This window comes from Geotrypetes seraphini, chromosome 14 (assembly GCF_902459505.1).
Source record: "Geotrypetes seraphini chromosome 14, aGeoSer1.1, whole genome shotgun sequence".
Lineage (NCBI taxonomy): Eukaryota > Metazoa > Chordata > Amphibia > Gymnophiona > Dermophiidae > Geotrypetes > Geotrypetes seraphini.
The window spans coordinates 20284218-20311435 of record NC_047097.1 but is presented as its reverse complement, the minus strand read 5'-3'; the positions used below and the strand labels follow the sequence as shown (position 1 = coordinate 20311435).

The following is a 27218-nucleotide window of genomic DNA, read 5'->3' as shown; positions in this document are numbered from 1 at the left end:
AGGCTGATTGGGCGGTATAAGAAATTTTAAATAAACTTGAAACTTGAACCCAGTTGTGCCAGTTGGTTTCTCAGGTATCAAGTTTGGGACAAAAGGAAAACTGGTTGAGAAATTGGGTCCAGAACTGTTCGCTTGCAATTTTTTTACGGAAGTTAATAGATTTTGTGGCGCGGGGCTGAACCCCAAGGTGAGACATGAAAATGGGGAGTCAGAAGGTACCTAGAAAATGGTCGGACCTCCATAGCCCCAGGTACGTTAGATAGATTGTGAGCCCACCGGGACAGAGAGGGAAAATGCTTGAGTACCTGATTGTAAAAACCGCTTAGATATCCTTGATAGGCGGTATATAAAATCCTAATAAACTTGAAACTTGATCAGCTGAGTGGCTGCGGCAGGGAACCCCTGACTTTCCCCCATGAAGTCGGCCGGCAGGAGGGATGCCTCTCCCTCCCGCTGCAGCCACACTTGAACCTGCCCTCAAATATCCATGGCAGGAGGGATGCCTACTCCCTCCTACCACCACCCCTGAACTCCTCCCCCCTGTGAATGTCTGTGGCAGGAGGCATGCCCACTCCCTCCTGCCTCCACCTCCGAACCCCTGACAAATCCTGTGGCAGGAGGGATGCTCAATCCCTCCTGCCACATCCCCCTGCCCGGAACTTTATTGACCCCCTAACTGGTAGACCCCCACCACACACCCCACACACCTGTACCTTTTATGGTGAAAGTCCAGCAGGGGGATGCATATACCCTCCAGCATGTAGAAGGAGAAACTGAAGAGAACCTGAGGGGCAGAGCACAATGCAGAGATAGGAGAGGTGGAAATGAAAGATGTAGATTACACCTTCCACATAAACTCGAGAGTAGCGGTGAATAACCCACTTACTTGCAACACATGCAGCTAAATTGGACCCCTCCATCACCAACCTACTGACAGCATCAACTGACCTCAAGGCTTTCCACAAAGATATCAAGACCCTACTATTCAAGAAATTCACCCAAACGTCCTAATCCCTTCCTTTTCCCCTCTCTCTTAGAGCCCACTCATCAAAATTGCTTTAGACCTTACGCCTTAATTGTAATTTGTATTTCTCTTCCTGGAAATGTCCAGTTATCGTTCTGATGTAATCCGCTTAGAACTGAAAGGTACAGGCGGAATATAAGCCAGTAATGTAATGTAATGTAATGTTTAAGATTCGTATGCTTTTTGTACTAGAAGTAATAGTGATGCTAAAGGCTCTGTGTACTGATAGGGAGATCAAATCATGCCAGGTAGGGCCCCAAATACCCTCCCATAAGACCTTCAAGAATGAATGAGAGCAGCAAGAAAAGGGCTGTGAGCCTTACTGCATGGAGATCCCTTTACTTAACATTGCAAAGAATATAAGGCCTCTCTTTCCACATTCTTATTTTGTGAAATGGGAAAGGTCCTGGGAGGCAGCTCTAATGCCTGTGCAGGAACCAATATGGATCAGTGATCACCCAGTGGGCTTTTCTAACCCTGATAGACTGATGCAGCATCTAAGTCCCACTGGATCTATGAACTTTCCTAGAAAGTACAGAACAACAAATCCAAAGATGCAACTGGGCACAGCCATAACTGAATTAGCCTGCCAGTGCCAACGTAGGTCAAGTGGCAACTCTACTAATATTAGATCTTATAACATCTCGATTTAAGATGAAATCTCTCATTCAAATTCTATGACTCTTTTATGACTTCATACTTTCTAGCTCATACAGACAGCTAATTTGCTTAATGAACATAGATTGTAATGATTTCAATCTGATTAAGAACAGAACAAGAAACGTGTGGCCTAAGCCTTCTATAATATCCACTCAAAATTTTTGAAAATGCTTCATGATTATTTTTTTTTTTTTAGTCCAAAGCAAGTAAGGAGGGAAATCTAAATTTCAAGCCAGGCATACATTAATATTACAAATATAAAAAGTCCAGCAGGCCCCCCCCTCCTCCCTCTTAGATCCAGCATCGCATCCGACCGTTCAGCATCACCCGCTCTCTCACAATACCTTGGTGGAGCAGCTGAAGCCGATATAGTGGAGGCAATGATGTCAGAAGGCAGGTATGTAAGCGCATTGCCAATAAGTACCGCAAACCACATTCATCCAGTGTGTCTCCACCTATAAAATATGCCATATACAAAAAGGCACTGTTAAGTCTACTCATACATGCAAAATTTACACTGATCTTACATACCTCCTCATCTAACTTAACATTTTTCTAGCACGCTTTTAAAAAAATCATTTTTACGTGACATCTTTTTGGTTGTTGGGAGGGCAATCAAACCATCATTAACTCCCTCCCCCTCAAAGCTCACTAGCGCCTGATGTTGTGTGTCATAATGTTGGCAGGGCCATGGCCCGTTTACTTATGAGATACAGTTTTACTCGGAATGGATAAGTCATGTATAGGAAAGTTAAAGACAATTAAAAAAAATCCATATATAATATTCAGACATAAGGAGGACAATTTTTGAAGCTTCCACTTTTATACAAATGGGGCAAGCATAGAAAGCGTGGCCCATGGAATTCTTTCCTCTACACAAGTGTCTCTTTTGTATGTTTGTGTTGAGGAAAGTGGTTTGATGTGTATCTTTAGTGCACAATTGCACACCCAAATGGTATGCAATTAGGAGCAATTGATGGAGTTATACACCATATGGCACCTATATATACAGTTACTTGCATAATTACACTAAAGAACTATTCTATAAGGTAGTGCATAAGTGCTATAGCATGTAACTTCTAGGGGGGCATGTGTGGGTCATGGGTGAAGCTTATAGAATACTTTTAAGTTATGTGCCTATATGCCAACATTTAGGCATACATATTTACATCTGCCATACCTCAAGTGTAAGCGGAGATGACTAAATGTGGCTGTACATCTGGCCATGTAGATGCTGTTGTAGAATAAAGCTTCATTCATTCAAATAACTCTAAGTGATATACCTTTAATTCAACTCTTCTTTTCTTCATATAGCTTTACATACTATCTTTTACCGAAGACCTCAGAAACACCATTCCACCGTCCCATAACACATTGTATTCTTTCTGTGGGGAGAATTACGTGTTGAATCCTCACTGGTCACGGCTATAAGAGTTTTATGTTTTGTATTACCTCTTCTCAAAACCAATATTTAAATGATTTTTTTATATGATTTAAATTTGTTAACGTTTTATTTTAAATTTTTACTTATCTTGGTAGTAGTCAACCTTTATACATGTTGATGGACATATTTTGCAATAGCTTCGTCAAGGATCCGCACGATATCGCTGTCATCCAACTCTCATGGACAGCAAATTGAACAGCAGTCTTCACAAATTTACACTCGTTGAGCAGATACTCTCCGAGGCAGCGATGCTTCAATTTCTCTTGCAACACAACGAAAAAATCTTGGCTGAGTTGAATAGGCACGCCCTCATATTTCAACTCATTCCACTTAGCCCAGTATTTTTGAAGCAATTCCACTTTGTGTCGGTAGTTAAAGAGTTTTACAATAACTACCCAAGGACGGAAGTCTCTCCCTATCTTTGGGCCAAAAGCGGTGCACCCATTCTAGACGCACAGGGTCAAGGGAAAACGATGTTAGCAATTTGCCCTCTAGCCAATGCTCTAGAATTTCCAGCAAGCTGTGATCTGGGATAGTTTCAGGTATTGGACCCTACCCTGGATCAATTGAAAGCCAGTGGATCACCACCCTTAAAACAGACTAAAGGTATACCATATTTGTGCTGCTCCATAGGGTTGGTGGACCCATGGTGGTTGCTACAATCCACAGACGATGACAATTCACATCAATCTAGAGCCCATCAGACATTTTTGAGGATAGATTATATTCTAATTTCATAGTCCTTATTTCCGAAGGTGGCTGAGACACAGATTGGGCCCTTGGAGGTGTCTGATCATAACATGATTTGGTTAGACATTTCTATAAGGGACCGATTGGGAGTGAGGGCTGGATGGAGCTTTCTGACCTACTTACAAACTGACTCGCATTTTACATGGTATTTGCAAACTAGGTGGGAGGAGTATCTCACTTTAACTCACAACATTTAAAAGAACCCGCACTATTCTGGGAGGCAGCAGAGGCCGTCCTCCGAGGTGATATTATTTCTTATGAATAAAAACGTGCGAAGTGGATATCGAATGGCACTGTTGCTTTGGAACGTCAATGCGCACAGTTAAAAGGTAACATAGTAGATGATGGCAGATAAAGACCCGAATGGTCCATCCAGTCTGCCCAACCTGATTCAATTTAAATTTTTTTCTTCTTAGCTATTTCTGGGCAAGAATCCAAAGCTCTACCCGGTACTGTGCTTGGGTTCCAACTGCCAAAATCTCCATCAAAACCTACTCCAGACCATCTACATCCTCCCAGCCACTCCAGCCCATCCTCCCACAAACGGCCATATACAGACACAGACCGTGCAAGTCTGCCCAGTACTGGCCTTAGTTCAATATTTAATATATTCTGATTCTTTGAACTCAGTCATCATTTTCCTCTCCATCACCTCTCTCGGGAACGCATTCCAGGCATCCACCACTCTCTCTGTAAAATAGAATTTCCTAACATTGCTCTTGAATCAACCACCCCTCAACCTCAAATTATGTCCTCTGGTTTTACCATTTTCCTTTCTCTAGAAAAGATTTTGTTTTACGTTAATACCCTTCAAGTATTTGAACATCTGAATCATATCTCGCCTGTCCTTCCTCTCCTCTAGGGTATACATATTCAGGGCTTCTAGTCTCTTCTCATATGTCATCTGGCGCAAGCCTTCTATCATTTTCGTTGCCCTCCTCTGGACCGCTTCAAGTATTCTTACGTCCTTTGCCAGATACGGTCTCCAAAACTGAACACAATACTCCAAGTGGGACCTCACCAATGAACTGTACAGGGGCATCAACACTTTCTTCCTTCAACTGGCTACGCCTCTTTTTATACAGCCCAGCATCCTTCTGGCAGCAGCCACCACCATGTCATACTGTTTTTTCGCCTTTAGATCTTCGGACACTATCACCCCAAGGTCCCTCTCCCCGTCTGTGCATATCAGCTTCTCTCCTCCCAACATATACGGTTCCTTCCTATTATTAATCCCCAAATGCATTACTCTGCATTTCTTTGCATTGAATTTTAGTTGCCAGGCATTAGACCATTCCTCTAACTTTTGCAGATCCTTTTCCATATTTTCCACTCTCTCTTCGGTGTCTACTCTATTACAAATCTTGGTATCATCTGCAAAAAGGCACACTTTTCCTTCTAACCCTTCAGCAATGTCACTCACAAACATATTGAACAGAATCGGCCCCAGCACCGAACCCTGAGGGACTCCACTACTCACCTTTCCTTCCTCCAAGCGACTTCTATTAACCACCACCCGCTGGCATCTGTCCGACAGCCAGTTTCTAACCCAGTTTGCCACTTTGGGTCCTAACTTCAGCCCTTCAAGTTTGTTCAACAGCCTCCTATGAGGAACCATATCAAAGGCTTTGCTGAAATCTAAGTAAATTACATCTAGCATATGTCCTCGATCCAGCTCTCCGGTCACCCAATCAAAAAATTCAATCAGGTTTGTTTGGCACGATTTACCTTTTTTAAAGCCATGTTGCCTCGGATCCTATAACCCATTAGATTCAAGGAAGTACACTATCCTTTCTTTCAGCAACACTTCCATTATTTTTCCAACAACTGAAGTGAGGCTCACTGGCCTGTACTTTCCCGCTTCATCCCTGTTACCACATCCGCTCTCCTCCAATCCCCGGGAACCACTCCTGTCTCCAGAGATTTGTTGAACAAGTCTTTAATAGGACCTGCCAGAACCTCTCTGAGCTCCCTCAGTATCCTGGGATGAATCCTGTCTGGTCCCATCGCTTTGTCCACCTTCAGTTTTCAAGTTGCTCATAAACACCCTCCTCCGTGAACGGTGTAGAATCTACTCCATTTTCTCTGTAACTTTGCCAGACTCCAGGATTTTCTTCTGTGAACACAGAACAGAAGTATTTGTTTAGCACATTTGCTTTTTCCTCATCACTCTCCCCATATTGGTTCCCAGCATCTATTAGTTTAGCAATTACATTTTTCATCTTCCTCCTTTAACTAATATATCAGAAAAAAAAATCGTCTCCCTTTTTTTACATTTTTAGCCATTTGTTAGCTTTCGCCAAACATATCTCTCTCTTGGCTTCTTTCAGTTTCACCCTGTAATCCTTTCTGCACTCCTTTTCTTGATTTTTTTTTATATTTCACTAACGCCAACTCTTTTGCCTTTATTTTCTCCGCCACTAGTTTGGAGAACCGTATCGGCTTCCTTTTTCTCTTGTTTTTATTTATTTCCTTCACATAAAGGTCCATAGATATTTGTATCGCTCCTTTCAGCTTAGACCACTGTCTTTCCATTTCTCTTATGTCCTCCCATACCAACAGCTCTTTCTTCAGATACTCTCCCATTTCATTAAATTCCGTACGTTTGAAATCTAGGACTTTAAGTATCCTGCGGCCGCCCTCCACTTTAGCCGTTATATCAAACCAAACTGTTTGATGATTGCTACTTCCCAGGTGAGCACCTACTCGAACATTAGAGATACTCTCTCCGTTTGTGAGGACCAGATCCAATATCGCTTTTTCCCTCATGGGTTCCGTCACCATTTGTCTGAGCAGAGCCTCTTGAAAGGCATCCACAATCTCCCTCCTTCTTTCCGATTTTGCAGACTTTAGCGTGGCCAGCCCTCAAGACTAGCAGTAACCGGCACACGCTTACAAAATTCCTTCAGCGTGCTTCCCCAAGAGGGAGGAAGACCCTGTTGTGGATATACTAATCCTGTGTTCAGAAACAATATGGCTTCACACAGGTAGGTAATAAAGCAAAGCAATCAAATTTATTCATTCTTCAGAGAGGTCAAAACAGAAAATGCATAATAATCAAAGTCCCAGTAATAATAATCTTAGAAACAAAATAATGCTGCTCATACCAGCCTGATCTGGTTATATTCTTGAAACTCATATCTTATGTCCCAGGAAAGTCTTAGTTCATAACAGGAATAATGGCATTGCATTCACAACAGTCTCTCAAAAGTCTTCATTGCAAATTAACCAAACAAAATGTGCAGCACTTCCCTTCCAAGTGCAGTGGCAGAAGGTTGGCGGATTTACCAAAATGGCTCCTTGTTGAAAAGAGCAAAATAACCCGCAATCCCTCCACTAAGATGTTGGCCAGATCCTGCCCCAGCCTTCAGGATATTCCCACTCTATGAGAGATTTTGCTGAAGTTGTTTCAATGCAGCCTAGTCAAGAAAGGCAACGGGAACTGTAATTATGCAAGCGGTGCTGCTTACCCAAAGCTTCCCTCTGACGCAGCTTCTTGTTTCCGCCTGGGCGCATGTTGGGGTGGGGCGGGGGGCCCAGTGTACTTGTGTGCCTAGGGGCCCTCGATGAATTAATCCTGCCCTGGGCACAGGATGCGTGTCATGTTGCACTGCATATAGCTTCCCTGTCCGCTTTTTTGTGGCGAGGTAAATGGATGAGGATCCCGATGTCCCTTTTGATGTTACCTAAGAATCAGGGGGGGTCTAGGATTGTTAAGTATCTCCAGGTTCAACATAGCTAGTCAATTACGACACATCAATGACTGGTTTTGTAGTACTGAACATTTTTCTATGCCTCAGGTGGAATGTCCTGCCTACAGCCCATACCATTTTAGTTTTCTGCTCCATGCTAAAGAGCTACCTACCTTGCCACAGCTACAGACGGATCTTTTTCTGCCAGTAATGCAACAATCCTGGAGGAAATTATACAAGCAGTTGAAAATATCACCACACTACACGCCATGTTTGTCTATACTGGGCAATGGTGATTTTCCTCCTGGTTTGACTCAAAACACCTTTTGTGGCTTGGGTGCAGCGCGGACTTATATATATATATATATATACTAGTCTTTAAGCCCGTTACATTAACGGGTGCTAGAATAGATGTGTCTTTCTCTCTCTTTCTCTCCTTGACTGCTTTCTGTCTGTCTTTCTTTCTTTCTGTTTCTTTTTCCTCCGCTGTCCACCACCACCCCTTGCCAGCTCCCCCTGTCCAGCAGTAGCCCTTCTCCCTTCCTTTTATGTCCCCCGTGTCCAGCAGCACCTCTTCTGAGCTCCCCCTGTCCCTCTTCCCTGCTCCCCAGCCCATCAGCACCTCTTCCGTGCTCCCCCTGTCCTTCTTCCCTGCTCCCCAGTCCATCAGCACCTCTTTTGTGCTCCCCCTGTCCCTCTTCCCTTCCCCCGGTCCATCAGCACCTCTTTCATGCTCCCCCTGTCCCTCTTCCCTGCTCCCCGGTCCATCAGCGTCCCTTACCTGCTCCCCCTGTCCAGCATGTTCGTTTGCAGCCTCTTTCCTGTTCCCCCGTCCATCAGCACCTAGTCCGTGCTCCCCCTATCCCTCTTCCCTGCTCCCCGGCCCATCAGCACCTCTTTCATGCTCCCCTGTCCCTCTTTCCTGTTCCCCCGTCCATCAGCACCTCTTCCGTGCTCTCCCTGTCCCTCTTTCCTGCTCCCCGGCCCATCAGCGCCCCTTACCTGCTCCCCCTGTCCAGCATGTTCGTTTGCAGCCTGGTGAGGATAGCGGCCAGCTGTAGCGAACCTCGCAGGCCACTATGCACCTCAGTAGCAAGTTCCCTCTGACGCGATCGCGTACATCAGAGGAAACGTGCTACTGAGGTGCTGAGCGGCCTGCGAAGTTTGTTACAGGCGGCCCCTATTCTCACCAGGCTCCTTTGAAGAGCGGCGTCGGCAGCGGTACTGGGCGGCGATGATGTGGCTCTGGCGCCGCTGGGAGAGAGCTTGCTTGCAGCTTCCTCCAGCAGCAGCGGTTGGTGAGTGAGGGTGGGAGGAGGGGAGTGGCCAGAGTGTTCCCTGCCACCGGGTTCTAAAATGGAACACGGCCACGGATCACACACCACGGCGGCAGGGAACACGAAACCCTTAGGGTTTTATTATATAGGATATCTCAAGTGGTATCTTCAGAGGACCTACTGCTCGGCTTTGAGGAATTTTGCACGACTTATCAGCTATTGACCACGGATTGGTATGCTTATAGACAGCTCCACCACTATTTGACAAAGTTGACACCGGCAGTGTTGAATGAGGAAATGCAAGAAAATATGTCGGAGGCATTGTGCCTCACAGCTAAAGTCCCAATCCCATTGTGATTCCATCATGTTTCTACAAGACGTGGTGGAAGAATTGGACTGCGCTGAACTGGCTTGGAAGTGGTCGCTGGACTTAAATGTCCCTGTCACATCAGACATAATAAAACAGGGGATTACACTTGGTAACAAATATATATTGCAAGCCACAGAGAAGGAGAGGAATTATAAATTCTTTTTAAGAACTTATTTTGCCCTGAATCGAGCTTACCGAATGAAACATTGTGCAGGAGACCATTGCATTAAATATTTACAAGCTCATGCTACCCTTGGTCACATGTTTTGGACTTGCAAGCACATGTCTCGGTTCTGATGCAACTTATGACTTTATGTTGCGCACCTTTGGGACTGTTCCTGGCGTTTGCGTCCTAGTTTTCTGTTCACTCTGAATGTCCGCTTTCATCACATTTGGCCTGGTTGTAAAGCATTCCTCCGAAGGACTGTTATGATGGGCAGGAAATGCATTCTGACCTGTTGGCTCTCTGTACAACCCCCAACGATCTCTCACTGGAGATCTTTAAAGATAAATCAAGTGTTATTGGAGCAACGGGATATTTCTGACTTGGACACTCGAGCAGGACAGCTTTTTGTACAATGTTGGAACATCATTTAGTACTACACACTCCTTTTGGAACTAATGCTACTGTATTTGAATAGCTTTGCCTGTTCTATAACTTCTTTTTCTTTCTGCTTAACGCTGCTGTTCCCTGGGTGGGTGGGGAAAGGGGGTATAAAAGGCTGGGATGGGTTGGTTGTTGTTGACATGATGGAAGTTGACTGTTTGCCTATTGTGTTATATACAGTTTCATTTCTTGTACTGTTAATGAATACCAATAAAAATGATTTAAATTTAAAAAAAAAAAGGTTGACTACTACCAAGATAAGTAAAAATTTAAAATAAAACGTTAACAAATTGAAATCATATTAAAAAATCATTTACATATTGGTTTTGAGAAGAGATAATACAAAACATAAAAATCTTATAGCCGTGACCAGTGAGGATTCAATATGTAATTCTCCCCGCAGAAAGAATACAATGTGTTATGGGACGGTAGAGGGTGGCATCGGAACTGCTTTCTTTTGCTTCGGTTCCTTAGATGCCGCTCCACGCCCCGGCGATGAGGAGGCCGATGATGAGGCACTCACCGAAATCGGGGCGGAGCGCTTGCGGGGTCGGCGCGAGGCCGGCAAGGTCGGTGTCGCCACCGTAGTTGGAGGGCGCTCGAGGGAAGAGGAAGGCTTCTTAGCCGGCTTACCTGGCGCCAGAGACGCCGATGCGGGGTCGGGCGGTGTCGAAGTAGACGGTGCCGATTTCTGTGGTACCGCTGTCGATGTCGAGGAGTCCATCGCCGACCCGGTGCCGAACAAAAGAGTTTGTTGAATTTGTCGGTTTTTAAGTGTTCTCTTTTTAAGAGTGGCACAGCGGGTGCAGGAGTCCGCCCGATGCTCCGGACCCAAACACTGCAAACACCAATTGTGTGGGTCAGTGAGGGAGATCGGGCGTGCACACCGCTGGCACTTTTTAAAACCGACCTGCGGGGGCATGAAGGGGAAAACAGCCTCCGCAAAATCGAACCCCGAGGCCTGTATAATGGCAACAGGCCCCGCCGGGGCAAAATCGAAAAAAGGGGAAAAAAGCAAAGTTTTGTTTTTGTTTTTTTTACAAATCAAAGGAAAAAGAAACCCGAAGGCAAAAGAAGAAAAAATAGGGAAAAAAGCGCGAGCGGGAAGGCAAAAAAGTGGTTTCAACGGCCGTTGAAAAAACACACGCGTCTTCTTCGCTCCGCGGAAATGAAGAAACTGGGGACCACGCACTCCTCCGTCGGGCGGGAAGGCACTCGCGCACGCGCGGTGCGGCCAACTAGAAACTTCTAGTTAAAAAGGTCCGTACTGAGGGCTCCGTCGGTGACGTCACCCATGCGTTAAGAATATGCTGCCTGCTTGTCCTGGGATAATACAATGTGTTATGGGACGGTAGAGTGATGTTTCTGAGGTCTTCGGTAAAAGATAATATGTAAAGCTATATGAAGAAAAGAAGAGTTGAATTAAAGGTATATCACTTAGGGCTCCTTTTACTAAGGTGCGCTAGTGGTTTTAGTGCGTGCTTAGCGCACGCTAGAATGCCCCACGTGCTAAACGCTAATGCCTCCATAGAGCTTGCGTTAGTATTTTTCATTTAGCACATGGTTTGCGTGCGCTAATAGCACTAGCGCACCTTAGTATAAGGAGCCCTTAGAGTCATTTGCATTAATGTGTATGCTGGAAGCTCTAAGTAGAAAAAGTGAGTTAGTTAATACTATTTCAGATTGAACAGTAGAATAAAGCTTAGCACCTACCATTTCACCTGCATTTTGGCAAATAAGTTTTGGTGGTCTAAACAGACTTACCCCCTACCTTACAGTGAATCTTGTATGCGTGTATGCTACAGCCGCTGGAACCGTTTCTCCCAGAGAAAAGTAAGGGGTCATTTTTGGAGCAGCAAACCAAAACAAAAGAACAATCCAAGGAGCCCGCAGTGAAAAATCAAATGACAAAAACAAGGGGAAAAAAACTGCAGATACGATGTACCTGCAAGTCTACGGAGTTGCAGCTAGATAGGAGTACTACATTCATCTGCTATGGACAACTAACCTGTTATTTGATTTTAAATAAGGTTCTCTACTTTTATGAATTATAACAACCTGGACCCCTGAGAAAGGAGTGTTTTCTGAAACACGGACCATGTCGGGTCCTGTTTTCTCATAAAAGAGAACCACTCTTTTTTTTGGGGATTGCTTGATTGCATTTTTTTCCAATAAAGATTTTGCACCTTGTACGTCGTATCTGTAGTTTTTTCCCCTTGTTTTTGTCATTTTTGGAGGAGAACATTCCTCTTCTCCTCATACTCAAGCAGAAACTAAAACATGACAAGAGCTTCCCCCAATTCGGTGTTAGGTCAAAAGCGCGCCGGGACAAAGGCGCACGCAGACAATTGAGCGCAGTGCGGAGGCGCGCGCTGCAGAAAATTACTGTTTTTAGGGCTCCGACGGGGGGGGGCATGGGGGGAAACCCCCCCCCACTTTACTTAATAGAGATCGCGCCGCGTTGTGGGGGCGTTGTAACCCCCCACATTTTACTGAAAACTTAACTTTTTCCCTGTTTTTAGGGAAAAAGTTAAGTTTACAGTAAAATGTGGGGGGTTACAACACCCCAAACCCCCCACAACGCCGGCGCAATCTCTATTAAGTAAACTGGGGGGGCTCCCCAACAAAACCCCCCCGTCGGCTCCCCTAAAAACAGTAATTTTCTTCGGCGTGCACCTCCGTCTTGCGCTCAGTTTTCGGCGCGCGCCTTTGTCTTTCGCGGTGTTGTCTATGAACCCCCAATTCACCTCCTCCTTCCTGAGGAAGTGCTGGACTGAGTAGGCATTGCTCCTTCCCAAGAACCCCCTGGATCACTACTGCCTTTACAAGTAATCCCTTTAGGGGTCTTGTACATGTGGCGAGAGGGGAGTGAGTGCTGGTATCTGGAGAGGGCTAGGAGAGGGAGACCTGCTCTGCTGGGCTAGGAGCATCAGATGCATAATAATGCATCTCATTATTATGTTACCCACAGCAACTTAAATATTGCTGTAGAAAATTAAGTCGGGCCATGTTGGGGCCTTTTAAGTCACATTAAAGAGTTTATAATGTGACTTACAGTTTTAGTGTAGCTTAATAGCTTCCTCCCTGAGTTTGTATTTTATCCTTGAAAAATTATATGTGCTGAAGGGCAGATATACAAATGTGCACATAGTTTTCCTGGAGTCATTTCTAAAGCAAAAACATGTTTTAGAGATTAAGGGCTCCTTTTAGTAAGCTGCGCTAGCGGGGTTAACGTGCATGAGTTTTCATCACGCTCTAACCCACGCGCTGGCCTTAAAAACTACCAGCTGCTCAAGAGGAGGTGGTAGCGGCTAGCGCAGCCGGCGGTTTAGCGCGCCTTTGTAAAAGGAGCCCTGAGGTTTGCAATATGAGATCCAAATCCATAATTGGTTAACAGTTTTTTTTATCCCAGATGTTACATAAAATTTCTTGCTAGTAACACTAATAACCACTCAGTAAATCACAATTATTTCCAGCATCTATTTGACTATTCCACCTTACCTCCCACAAAAAGCAGAATGCGATTTAAAACAAGTACAAATATTGCATTTGGGTGGCTCACCTGAGTAATTCTTGTCTCTACTCTCACCAAGCTCTGTGCTTGTGGTAGCTACAGTATCAGCCAAAGCCACTAGAAACATCTGTTCCAACCGAGTGAGACCTGGCAAGCTGGAATGCATTAGATGGCTTGACAGCACACTGGCATGTTCTCGTCCAAAATAAGTAGGGCCATACTGGGAGAGATTAATGACTTTAGATTTACTTTCTCTCTTTTCTATTTCAAAACCAATAAAGTCATCTGTTATGTTCTGAACGTGAAAAAGGTCTTCATACTGATCCTCTGTTTTAGCTCCCAAGTACCCATCAGGGACTTGGGATCTTTTAGTCATTTCTTCAGAAACTTTGTATGTTGTATCTGAATCTGCAGAAAGCAGGGCATATAATGGCAGTGGAGGAATGGAATCTATCTCGGTATACTCCCGGATACCATCTTTTCCAGCAATGATTGTGTCCTTCGCTGTACTACCACTTACACTAATGGTTCGTGAAAGATGACGTTTAGGAGTACTGCCATCTCCAGTGTCTGTATCCTTGACTACTGCAACTTCTCCTGCAATACATTTCACCAAATGAGAAAGGATTGCTTTTGCCCTGCGAACTCTCCCCAGGTCCATGAGTTCCAACAGTTGAGTTGGGTGGTACTGTGGAAGAGTGGGAGAAAGAGCATGGGCAGCCTCAAAAAGCCCGCCATCCTGGATCACAGCTGGTGCACTAAACACATCGTCTACCATCGCCGAGCCATTAATCACACTGGTTTTCTTCACAGGCAGTTGAGTAGATTCAGATTGAAGAAATCCTGTTTTGTCCTGAGAAGAACAGCTCTCACATTCACCAATATTAACTTTTGCAGCATATTTCCACTGTGCATAAACATGCATTTCACAGTCCATTCCCACCACTAATATGCCATCTCTTACCCAAGACAAAGATACGGGCAATGAAGGTGTGCCATCCACAGATGACACTAAGTCAATTGATCTCAAAAGAACCCATTTTGACTTGACACCTTGCTTTATGCTACCACCTAGTGGTAATGTAATAACAGCCATTCCATCCTTGCTGTTTGCTGGATCTGTCACAATCCCTGACAGTCGCCCATACATGAATATATTTGATCCTACTCCAACTGTAAGTATATGTGAACCATCTTCCTTTGATACCCAATCCAAGTGTACCAAATGCTTAATATTGGGCATTAGATGCTTGTCTTTATTCAAAAATATATCCGATTTATTGTATACAAATAAATTACTGTCAACACTGACCCGTGAGTCAAGAACATTTGCAACTTTGAATAAGTCATCAAGATGAATTGTTTGTTCTAAGGCCCATTCTGACCCCCCAGTAGATTCACACTCAAATAAAGAAACATGCATAGAAAACTCTTTGGAAACAAAGCCATTGTAATCCATGAGCTGCTTATACGCCACAGCTAGACGGCCTGTGTAAGAACAGCTAACTGCAACAGGCCTTCCAGCTACCATCACAGTACTTTTGCTGTCATCTCCTGCATCGTTCATCAATGACCATTCTCTCCAGTGATAGGTACGTTTCTCTTCAGTGCTTTCATAATGTGGATCAGTCTTTACACTGCATCTCCAAAACCTCACTTTATTGTCTGAACAGGTGGTTACTACTAGGTAAGGTGCAAGGCATACTGGGTAAATTGATGAAGAGCTCAGATGCCCTAAAGACAGAAGAGAAAATACAATGTAATGCTTGCAATTACAATATTCCAAATAAAGAGGGTAGTCTTCTAAGTGACCTAGCAGGCTAGCTAAAGGGAAAACTGACTAAGAGGGGGAGTTATCAACAAAGGCTGCCATTAAGATTTATTATTTTACTGTTAACTCCAGCTATTAGATCTTGCCTATGACTCTGCTTGCTAAATTGCAAAAGAGTGAAGTGTACTTATTGCAGGTGTTGTAGGGCTTCTTTTTCCAGCATTTGTTTGGAGTTTTTGTTTGGAGATTTTGTTCTTAACTACTTTAGTTTTATTGCTTTTAATATCAAGCTGACAGTGTCATGAGCAGGATGAAGTATATTTATTTTTATGCTTATTTACATAAATAGATATTTAACTATTTACATGTTTATGTATTTACATATTTAATTATTGTATTAACTTTATACACAATTATTTATTTTAGATATCATATATTTATATATTTAATTATTTATTTATTCATTCATATGTCTATTATAGCATCTATTTGTTTATTTATTTACTTATATTTACCTAAATAAGAAATTGAGAAAAATAACTAAGAAATCATTTATTAATATATCTTTTTACAAGCTTATCTGGATATATTTCATCATATGTTAATTTATTTATTTATCTATTGTCATAACTATTGTGTATTATTTACTTGATTATTAATTTATTAATATAGAGTTCATGAGTTATATGTTGGGCTAGTTGAGAACTGGACACAGGTTTCATCTTTGTGACTTGGACTCACTGATTTCCTATCTAATTGGTAGGGAAATCAGAGATGCAGTGGGGAATATGGGGAGAGAGGGGAGTTGGGATAGGGGAGGGTTTGGAAGTTGGGTGGTTATTTATATGGGTTTTTAATTTTCATTTTTTTCATGATTTACCCTGTTCTTTTTTTGGATTTTGTTTTATAGTCAAATGTATTTTATTGAGCAATCAAAAACACCAACAGGAGAACAATCAAAGTGCGTACAAGTTCAACATTTTCATAGTGCAAAACCCCAACCCCACAGGTCTACCCCCTAAACCACCCTATCCCACCCCCTCCAAAAATTCCCATCCCCCCCAGGTCCTCCTTCCAAGTATAAAATAACAATGGAAAAACACCAAAACAGACAGGCATGCCAAGTGCAACAAAATGGAATACAAACAAAAATTCAACAGTTAAGCAAACGGCTGTGAGCCAGTGGAGTCATGGTTGTCTAAAATGGTTCCCAAGTGCGCTGAAAGATGCGGCCCAAGAAAGAAGAAAGGTCCGTCACATCCCTCCTTTCCCAAATCAGGAGAGTAATCATCCTACAGCGCCAAAGGGAATAATCTGTAGTATCCGCTTCAAGCCACTGCAACAAGATGCATTTCAGGGCCACGAGGACAGTCCACTTGAGGAAGGCTGCAACTCCCCTAGTATGAGGGAAATAATGGGGTACTACTCCAAATAAGAGCAAAGGGGAGTGACGAACGGTAATTTTCCAAATGCTCTCCACAAAATCAAAAACGGCAGTCCAAAATGCTTGAACATTAGGGCAAGTCCAAAACATATGTCCCAAGCCCGCTTCCGGAGCTTGACAACGAGGACAGGTAGCAGTCTCATGCAATTTGGAGAGATAAGACTTCTTGGGAGAAATGTACAAACGGAAGACCAACTTATAGTGTTGCTCCCAAAAAGTAGTATATTTTCGAAAGTTGGGCAGCCTTTTTACTGCCTGTAAAAGCACATCAACAGACAAGTCCATAGCAAGATCACAAGCCCAAGCTTCCCGCAGTTTAGAAAGATCAAACAAGGGGGACTCATCCTTCAAGTGGCGATGATGGAATTTGAGGGGAACAGGAAGTTGGGAACCAATGGTAAAAGCTGTAGACAGCGTCTCGTGGCAGGATGCTTGCAGAGAAGAAGAGGGTAACGCGGTAATGTAATGGTGAAGTTGCATATAAGCAAAATAGTCAGTGGAAGGGAGGGCAAACTCCTTACGCAACTGAGTAAAAGACTTCAGGGTACCATCATCAGCAACCACTTGAAACACATAATGAATACCCCTTGCTTCCCACTGCACAAAACTGAGGCCATCAATCCCAGGCAAAAAGGAACCATTAAAGCGGATAGGCAGAAAAGGGGTAACAGAAGCAGAGAGTGCGTGGTATTGACAGACCCACCGCCAAACCTTCCACAAGGGACGGTGAAGCACCTTCATAGGGAGAGATTCAGGTAAGAGAGAAGGAAGAGAATGAAGATATGCACTAAAGTGAATAGAGCGGAAACAGGAAAGCTCCAAAGAAGTATTAGTAAACACTGAAGTACCCCTGAAGAAATCATTGATATGCCACAACCAATAGTCAGATAGCGGATATTCAATAGCCCCAAGCCCCCCTTGTACTACGGTGACGCCGCCCATTTGTAGGACAAGCAAGGTCGCTTCCCAGCCCAAAGAAATCGCTGAACCAAGCGCGTGAGTCGGCGTTCATCTCGAGAGGGCAAATAAAGAGAAAGAATCTGGAAAACATAGAGCCAACAGGGGACAATCAGCATGTTATAGAGATGGACCCTACCTAAAAGTGAAAAAGGAAGAGTTCCCCACAACTGCAATTTATTCTGAAGAGCCCGGAACAACGGTTCCACGTTCAAGTGATAAAGACTACCTAAATCCTGTGGAATAGAGACCCCCAAATACTTCAAAGAGGAGTCAGCCCACCGAAGAGGAAAGACACCCCTCCAATTATCACGCAACTCAGGGGGAAAAGGCATGGCGAAGGACTTATCCAAATTAAGAGACAGACCAGAATAAAACCCAAATTCAGAATTAAGGTCCAAAGCCTTCGGTAAAGAGTCCTCGGGCCTGGTAAGAATCAAAAACATGACATCCGCAAAGGCTAAGGTTTTTACTCCACCCCATCAACATGGAGGCCCTGCACCGCCGCAAACCCCTGAAGAATGCAAAGCAAGGATTCTAAGGAGAAAAGAAACAACAAGGGGGAAAGGGGGCAACCCTGTCGAGTACCACGAAGGATGGGGAAAGAATCCGTACGGGTTCCATTGATCAGAAGCGAGGCCTTCGGGTTAGAATAAAGAGAATGGATCGCCTGAAGGTAAAAGCCTCCCAACCCAATCAGTTCCAAAGTACGAAACAAAAAGGACCAGTGGACACTATCAAATGCCTTAGATGCATCTAAGCTGACAAACAATGCCGGGATCTGATGGGAATTACAGTAAGCAAGCGCAAAAAGAACTTTGCGGACATTACAAACTGATTGACGTCCTCGGACAAACCCGACCTGATCTTCATGAATGAGTTTAGGGAGATGAGGGGCAAGGCGATCAGCCAAAATGCAAGCAAAAAGTTTAAGATCCACATTAATCAATGAGCCCCAGGAATCAGCCTCCTTACCAGGCTTTAACAATAAAGTGATCAGAGCCTCATTAGTGTAATGCGGAAAAGAGCCCCGAGCAATAGCAGCATTAAAGTAAGCCAGTAAAGGACCACAGATATTGGGAGAAAGGATACGATAGAAGTCTCCCGAAAAGCCATCTGGGTTCGGGGTTCTACCGGAGGGGAGAGCTTTGATAGCCGCCCGAAGCGGACTATTGAGGGAAGACACTACACCCTCCAGCAATCTAGGGAGGCCAGAGGACTGAAGATAGTCCGTCAGTAATTCCATAGGAACATCCTCAGGAGCGTCATATAACTGGCTAAAAAAGTCAAAGAGAACTGAGGAAATAGCAGTCGTAGTGGTCACCACACCCCCACCCTTGGTCCGAAGAGATAGGATCTGCATTTTACAGGTTCAGATAGAACTATCCTCAGAACAAGAAACATCAACAACAGCAGACCCTAACCTTAGCCTCCACTCCCCTCCCCCCAGGGCCTGATCTACTATAGAGTAACATGGGCAGAAGTAATCCCCCACTTGTTTTTGCCCATACTAGCTTAAAAAATGACAGCCATGACTTAACAGAAGTTTCATGGTACTGCTGCTAAGGTTAATACCAAAATACTACCGCTAGAATTTGCCACTGCCTTTTTGTAGCTAGAACATTCTTAGAATAGCTAGAAGGGGCCACTCCTGTCTAGACCACTAGGGCATTGTTGAAGTAGGCCTGGGGAGTTTTCAGAATGGGGATGGATGTTATTTAGGGGGAGTGGATGTTCTTTGGGGAGGCATTCTGGAACAACATATTTTTGAAAAGACAGAAGCCTTCCCCCGTATAATCCGTTGCACCAAGGATACACTGTATATGTATAAAAAGTAGGCACAGCGAAGTCTTAGCAAATATTTTTATGGATATACTGTATGTGTTAGCATTCCCAGCGACAGAGAATGAATGGAAATAGAGGACTCATTTTTACATGTAACATTCTTATCAGCACAAACATGCACATAATTTGTACTTGCCTCAGGACAGGTGTAAATACGTGCACATACTTTATCTAAGTAATATGTCCATTTTATAAAGGGCAACCACAGTTCCATACCGTTGTAATAAAAAACATATCCTGAATCTTAAACTGCAGTACCAAATAGTATCTTATAATGTATACATTTAGATTTTTGCAAGCGTGATTGATGAAGTTAATGAAGGGTAGGCGGGAGGACATTATGAAAGAAGATTGAATTTTAAGGAGCAAAAATGGATATTCACTTTGAACACAGGTGACATCTTACAGTTTAAACCAGGAGATCGAGTGGATGTCCCTGGTTTAATGCCATGATTCGCTGGAACAAATCAGCTGACAGATCATGTGAGTTAAAATCAAGAGAAATGCTGCCGCCATGAGTCAGAATGGTGTGAGGTGAAAAGACTGCGGTAAGAAAAACTGATAATTTTAAGTGAGATATTACACGAGATATAATGTTTCAAGCACAGTGCTAATTGTGACTTTAATTTAGGGGACTTCTTTGAAGAAGCCGTAGGGCAAAACATGTCAGAGGTATCAGGCCCCATCCGACGCTGAGCACAAGAGCGACACAAGATAAATCATATAAATGACATTTATTTCACTTTAAGATAGAAACATAAGATATTTATTACTGAAGAATGAAATCATTTCTTAAAATCTTGCTAGATCAAATGACGTACTGAGTGTGCTACATCTCGTGGAGTGTAGTTGAGAGCCCATGAAAAGCACTTCTGAAAATCTTGCAAAAATCTAAATTAATACATTGTAAGATACTAATTGGTTCTGCGATTTAAGATTCAGGATACATTTTTTTAAAGGGAACACACATACAAGTTATAAACATTATCCTATAAAAGAATAAATATATATATATTTTTTTACCTGCTGAAGGAGTTGCTCTTATAACTTCTACTGAATACGGAAGATCCAGGGGCTGATTATACACAATCTTGGAGCTCAAAATGAGCTTGCTGGCTGTCTGAAGATTAGCAATGGAGGCAGAGCGGGTCATGGGACTAGTGCCAGGGGAGGTGTCTGGGGAAGACTCTGCATTACTTTGCCCAGGTACAGACAGCTGATTCGCTGATATGGGAACATCTGCAGTTTTGGCTTTAAAAGAAACATGACAAAGCACAACTATATGTAATAAATATTTGCCAAATACGAGAGGAAGCTACTGCATCATTTAAGAGAGCCAAAAAGAACTGCCAGTGCTTTTATTTCTTCTCCTTTAAATATGGCCTTAACACTCTACAGCAGGGCTGCCCAAGTCCGGTCCTTAAGATCTACTGGCAGGTCAGCTTTTCTGGATATCCACAATGAGAGAGATTTTCCTGCATTGCCTTCTTGGTATGCAAATCTCTCTCATGCATGTTCATTGTGGATATTCAGAAAACCTGGCCTGCCAGTAGATCTTGGGCAGCCCTGCTCTACAGTAACCTTGTTATTGTGAAACTGGTTGCTATTTTCCATTGGCAGAACTGTCATGGAGTTCTAAACAGTATCCTGCTAACTGAGCAGCTCTCTTTTCGGCTTTCTCTAAAGTACAAACACTTACCTACGCAAGCTTGCACGGATTTAAGATGAAGGTGCCACATGTGCATAAAGGAACGGTTTTTCAGGTCTTTTTCGATTACCACCAAAAAAAACTTTTCTGAAAAAGGTGGTGGGCGATAACCTATCAGGCAAAGCCAAGAAACCTATCATTAGTGTTTGCAGAGAGAGAGAAAGAGTAGTGCTGAATTTTGCATAAACACCACACAATCAGATCTTTCACACTATACCATTAACACTGTCTATGAGAGTGCAATGAACACAATTAGCTTTAACGAGGTGAGTTAGGAGTATGGGTGGTCAAAAATCTGTTCGGTTCATGCTTATCTAAAATAGGTTTCCTCCAATTTTTAGTGCATTTTTGCATTTTTTCCCATCTTTTCGTTCTGTAGAACTTTTTTAAATATGCAAATAAACATAAACATATATGTTAATTACAGTGTATCACAAACTGTGTGCCGCAGCGAGATTCCTCTCCTCCTCGCCAGCATCTCTCCTCTCCGTGCCTCTCCTCTACCCAGCAGCCTCCCCCCCCACCCCCACTGGTGGCAGGACCCCGTCTGGAGGGTCACCGTGTATGCATGTGACATCATCGCATCAACATCCGTGCATTTCTGGATGCCCTCCAGTTGCAGTCCTGAGTTTGGTGTGCTGTGGCTCTGGAGCGTTTGCAAGTCACTGTGTTAGTTCATAGGTATATGCACATGCACTTGATTAGTACACACTTTAAATTTTTAAGCACCCAACTAGACCGAATGAACGTCATTACAAGTTAGAATCTGCTGATGAATGCAGACACCTGACAAAGCACCGTCTCAAATTGATGATGAATTGGTCTGTAGTTCCAAAGACTGCATTTTCCTTAAGGTATGAGGTAACAGCATAAAAGACTGAACATCCAGACAGCTCTTTCCTGCAACATTTTACCTTAAGCACAGAGCAAAATAAGTCAGATCGTGTAGGGATGCGAACACAGCAAACACACACACAGGATACGAGTCGGGAATGGGGCGTTGCCAGTGGCTAGCTCCTAGACCCTTTTATTATGCTTCCAGACTAATGACATCATAGTAATTCCCCTAGGTACATCTCTAATGATTGGTTGAGACAAAGGTACATGCTTTTACATCGTGTCACCCTCAACTCTGCACGTAGGCATATCCTGATTAACACTTAGATTCTGATTCTCTGCACAAATGACTAATCAAATTAAGATAAGGGTTAATTTGTGCCAGCTAAGGGGGAGAGAGGAAAGGAGTCTGCATTCTTTCACAGGGCCTCAGGAAATCAGTGTGCTGATCTCGCCCTATTTTAGAATGGCATCCCTTCAAGATCGAATGAAGACCACTTGGGCCATCCAAGTCTTCCCAGTTGTTTTCCCTTCTGGTTCTGAACTGCTTGGATATACATTTCCATACTTAAAAACCAGTACTAGCATTCTCCTCAACCTCCTAACCTTGTTCCTAACACCAGTGGCTTAGTGAGGGGTATGGGGGAAAGGACAGACCACCCTGGGCACCGTCTTTGTGAGGGCACCGACACCTCTCCGCTCCCCCGACATACCTCTTGAAATGTTCGCCAGTGCGAGCAGTATCTTCCACCTGCACTTTGCGGGACCAGGAAGTGGCATCAGAAGGGAGCCGAGGCCAGCACTAGTGACAAAGGGAAGATGCTGCTCATGCTGGCAAACATTTCAAGAAATATGCGAGGGGCAGGGGGTGGTGCTCAAGCAGCAGGAAAGAGCGTGGGGGGTGGGGAGCACACAGAATGGCAATGTTATGTACCCCCACTCCGGAAGCCAACCTCCCCAGCTATGCCACTGCCTACCACTACTATCCAAAAAGGTTTGGAACAGTTTGGGTAGAGCTTGGGAAGAGCATGGACACACAGATAAATAAGCTAACCTATACACCTACTTAAAATTTACAGACACGGACATTTACACCCTCTTCAGGGGAATGCAGGTGTGATTTCTGCCACTTATGCAAGTATTTTATGAGATCATTAGGCACCTATTTATTATTATAAAAATTATCCTCAAGATAAACTGAATTTGCCATCCAGTGAATTAGGCCCCAGTTCACTAAACTCACCGATCTGGATCGTTGTTGGGCGATTCTTGGCCGAGTTTTGCTGAGTGACTGATTCACAACAGATTCTGCATGTAAATGATCTGATCGGATGCACACCCATGGATCAATGTAGAGCAATCAAAATGCATGCGCAGAGTATCCTTGTTGGTTATAGATGCAATTTGTGCACGCACTTGCTCTTCGCACAAGTGAACTCAAAAGAAAGAGGGAGGGGTGGCTGCAGTTTACTTGCTGGCCCTATGAGTGGACATTTTAAAAGGAATGATTTGAATTTTTGTGCAGCTAGATTATGGAACAGAACATGCTTTAAACCCGTGGGCTCGCACTGTGCTTTTTGCAGAATATATAAAAAAAGGAATTTTTACGCATATGTAAAGATATTTTACAGTTTTATTTTTTTATTTTGATGGTTGTTTTTTATGGGGTTGTAACCGTGATACATTAGATTTCAGGGCGGAAGAGGACATGAGAGTTGGCAAGGATAGTAAAGCGACTGGTCCTCAGCAGTCGCTTCATTTCGGATCGGCAAACCCAATCAGTGTTTCTTCTTCTGCTTAGTGAATCGATGGCTTTCTACTTTTGCATTCTATTTCCCCTCATTTGCATAGGTGGTTTTGTGATCGTCGGGACAGGATCAGAAGGTTTAGTGAATCTAGGCCTTACTCCAGATTACAAACTACAGTACATACATACGGTGCTAGTTTTGGTTTTTACAACTATGAATGAAGAGAGTCTCAAACTATAAGACAATTTGCATTTTCATACAGGCAATTGTCGAGAGCCTGATGGTCTGCAAGAGTTGTGGAAAGGGTCTACTTTTTTAATTTAGGGAGACAAGTTTTAGGTTTATGTTATGCCAGTACGTTGTATGATTATTTATTGTATAATGATAATATTTTGTGTTATGCAGGGTATGCCTGCTAGAAGTGTCCCTAAGGTAGCAGAGCCGGTTGAGGCTGTTAGAAACATTCCAGCTTTGAGAAAAACAGAAAATCCTGAAACTGGTGTTGTTTTCTCCAGAAACACAGAAGGAGCAAGAGAGCAGATGGGTCTGAAGTGCAATTCACATTGAACTGAAAGTAAATACAGTGGAACCTTGGTTTACGAGCATAATTCGTTCCAGAAGCATGCTCGTAAACCAAATTGCTCGTATATCAAAGCAAGTTTTCCCATAGGAAGTAAGGGAAACTGCTTTGATTGGTTCCACCTCCCCCCCACCCCCCCGAGGCTACCAGCGCTGCTCCATTCTCCTCCCCCCCTTGAGGAATCCGACGCTGTTCCAAACCCATCCCCGTGATCCGGCTCCCCCCCCCCTGCGAACCGGCATCCTCCCCCCACTCGCATTGCCCCCCCCCCTCCACCGCGATCCTACTTCCCCCCCTCGAGCACGTCAATGACACTTCCTTTACCCGACTGGCACCAGTGCCGGTGCCCGAAAAGCCTCCCTCTTCTGGCATGGCCTGGGCTGGGCGGTGCGTCGGAGATCCTCCTTCTTCTGGTCTGGGCTGGGCTGGACTGGCTTTGAGCATTTGCGCATGCTCAAAGCCTTCTGGTCTCGCTCTCAATCTCGGAGAGAGTGAGACCAGAAGGCTTTGAGCATGTGCAAATGCTCAAAGCCAGTCCAGCCCAGCCCAGACCAGAAGAAGGAGGATCTCCAATGCACCACCCAGCCCAGGCCGCGCCAGAAGAGGAAGGATCTTCGGGCACAGGCACTGGTGCCAAGTCGGGTAAAGGAAGTATCATTGACTGCTCGGGGGGGGGGGGGGGGGGGAAGTAGGATTGCGGTGGAGGGGGGAGGCAACGCGAGCAGGGGGATGCCGGATTGCGGGGGGGGGGGGGGGCGCTCGTACAGCGAGGCAAGCTCGGTTTACGAGGCACCAATTTTGCAAATGTTTTGCTCGTCTTGCAAAACACTTGCAAACTGGTGCACTCGTAAACCGAGGTACCACTGTAGTTCTAATCCAGAAGCAGTCAGCTACAGAGTGCCATACCTGGTGGTTGGGGGTGGGGCACTTGCCTATTAAATGCTAGCTACACTGCTAAGAGAGGAGGAGGTATCCTAGGACAGGAAAAGAGAGCGGTCCACATGGCCAGGGAGAAGCCAAAGCAGAGGGTCAGGTAACAGGAGATTTGCCATAAGCTATGGACCTAAGAGAAGCAAATGCAGGTCAACAAGCCATAGAGGGCTATTTGAACCAAGGCAAGTGAGATTATTATGAAATGCTGACTCTGTTTAAAAGTAGAGTGGTTTTGCCTCTTGCTGATGACCAGTGCTAGAAACTTTGAGTTTTTTCTTTTATACACTATGGGGCTCAAAATCAAAACTTTAAAATGTCCAAAAACCTGTCTAACTCGGCACTTGGACGTCCTAATAGCAGGGACATACAAATGCCGATAATTAAAAACAACTTTCTGGATGTACAGCAGCACTTCAAAGCTGCTGTGCCTTCAGAAAGCACATGTCGGGAGGTGTATTATGAGCAGGAATCAGGTGGGCTTCAACCTGGACATACTGCACTATATTCAAAGCTTTCCTAGAGGAAACTTAAGACGCCAGCAGTTAGACCTGTTTGAGTTGTGCCAAATTCTACAAAGGTGCCCAAACTGACAAGAAGACAACTGGAGGATTTAAGGCATGACCCCCCCCCCTCCTTTTATTCCAAGTTCCAAGTTTCAAGTTTATAAAAAATTTGATATCCTGCCAAATCAGGCTTCAAGGTGGCTTTACATATTAAAAACAGAAGGGGAAACAAAGAAATATTTTAAAAAATAAACAAACATATGCTTATAAATAAATACAAAATCATGAAATAAACTGGAACAGAGGGGGAAAATGGGAAGAACTACAATTTTAAAAAGTAAAGAAGGGGAGGGAAGAAATGAGGGGAAAGGCAAAAGTGCTGGTAGAAAGTAATAGCAGCGTCCTTACAAGGACAATCATAAATCAAAAGCATCTTTGAACAGGAATGTTTTCAAATTTGATTTAAAGGTGGGGAGTGATGTGTTTTCTCTTAAGTAATTTGGAGCTGAGTTCCACAAAGAAGGAATGGTCACAGAAAAAATGTTAATTCGCATGATGTTAATTTGTTTTAAAGAAGGAACAGAGAGCAAATTTTGATTAACAGATCTAAGTCAACGTTGAGAAGCATGTGGAATTAAGAGTCTGTTGATGAAATCAGGCTGACCTGAGGCTCGAACTTTGTAGGTCAGTAACGTAATTTTGTACGTAATGCGATGTTGAACTGGGAGCCAGTGGGTGTCAATCAATAAGGGAGTAGCATGGTCAAATTTTCTTTTACTGGTTATGATTTTAATGGAATTCTGAATAATTTGCAGGCATCTGACTTCTTTTTTGGTTATTCCTTTATACAAGGCGTTACAGTAATCGATGCATGAGATTACTAAAGAATGAATAAGAGAAGGGGGTGGGGGAGGGTCTAAAAGTTTGGCAAGTGACCGAATCATCCTCAAATGGTAGAAGTATTTCTGAACAACTGATCTGATCTGTTCATGGTATGATCATTTTCCATTGAAAATTACTCCCAATAATTTAATAGATTGCACTGTTTGAATTGGGGTAGATTCTAGTTCGATCAGAGAGAACAAGGTTAGCCTATCTTTGAAAGGAAAAATCAAGGATTTAGATTTACTAGTGTTAAGTGACAGCATGTTGGAGCTCAACCATTTGCTGATTTTCGTTAATTTTTGGTTGATGATGGGTATATCTATTGGGTTGTTCAAATTGATCAGATGAATTAATTGTATATCGTCCACATAGACGAACACAGTAAATCCTATGTTCTGGTCAAGAGTTATGAGTGAAGCCAAGAAAATGTTAAATAGTAACGGAGAGAGAATAGAACCCTATGGAATGCAGAAATTGTTCGGAATGGTATCTGAAGTTGAACCATTAAAGACGACTGTTGATGGCCAATCTTTAAAATAAGAAGAAAACCATGCTAGGACTTGTTCAGATATGCCTATTTCCATTAGCCAATGCAGTAATAGGTGATGATCTATTGTGTCAAAAGCTGAGGATAAGTCATGACCCCCTCCCACCACCCAAAGAGCAGAA

The 27218-nt window shown here is 43.7% G+C and overlaps 1 protein-coding gene across 8 annotated transcripts in view; it reads right to left on the bottom strand.

Moving 5' to 3' along the window:
* Positions 1–27218, bottom strand: part of DMXL2 (Dmx like 2) — a 250445-nt gene that overhangs the window by 114456 nt on the left and 108771 nt on the right. For all 8 annotated transcript variants that reach the window (XM_033919789.1, XM_033919792.1, XM_033919791.1 and 5 more), the window contains exons 16-19: positions 21055–21174; positions 20379–20606; positions 13387–15072; positions 2029–2139 (exon numbers count right to left, since the gene is read on the bottom strand). In XM_033919789.1, coding sequence (XP_033775680.1) covers positions 2029–2139; positions 13387–15072; positions 20379–20606; positions 21055–21174 — 2145 coding nt within the window. The remainder of the gene's footprint in view (positions 1–2028; positions 2140–13386; positions 15073–20378; positions 20607–21054; positions 21175–27218) is intronic.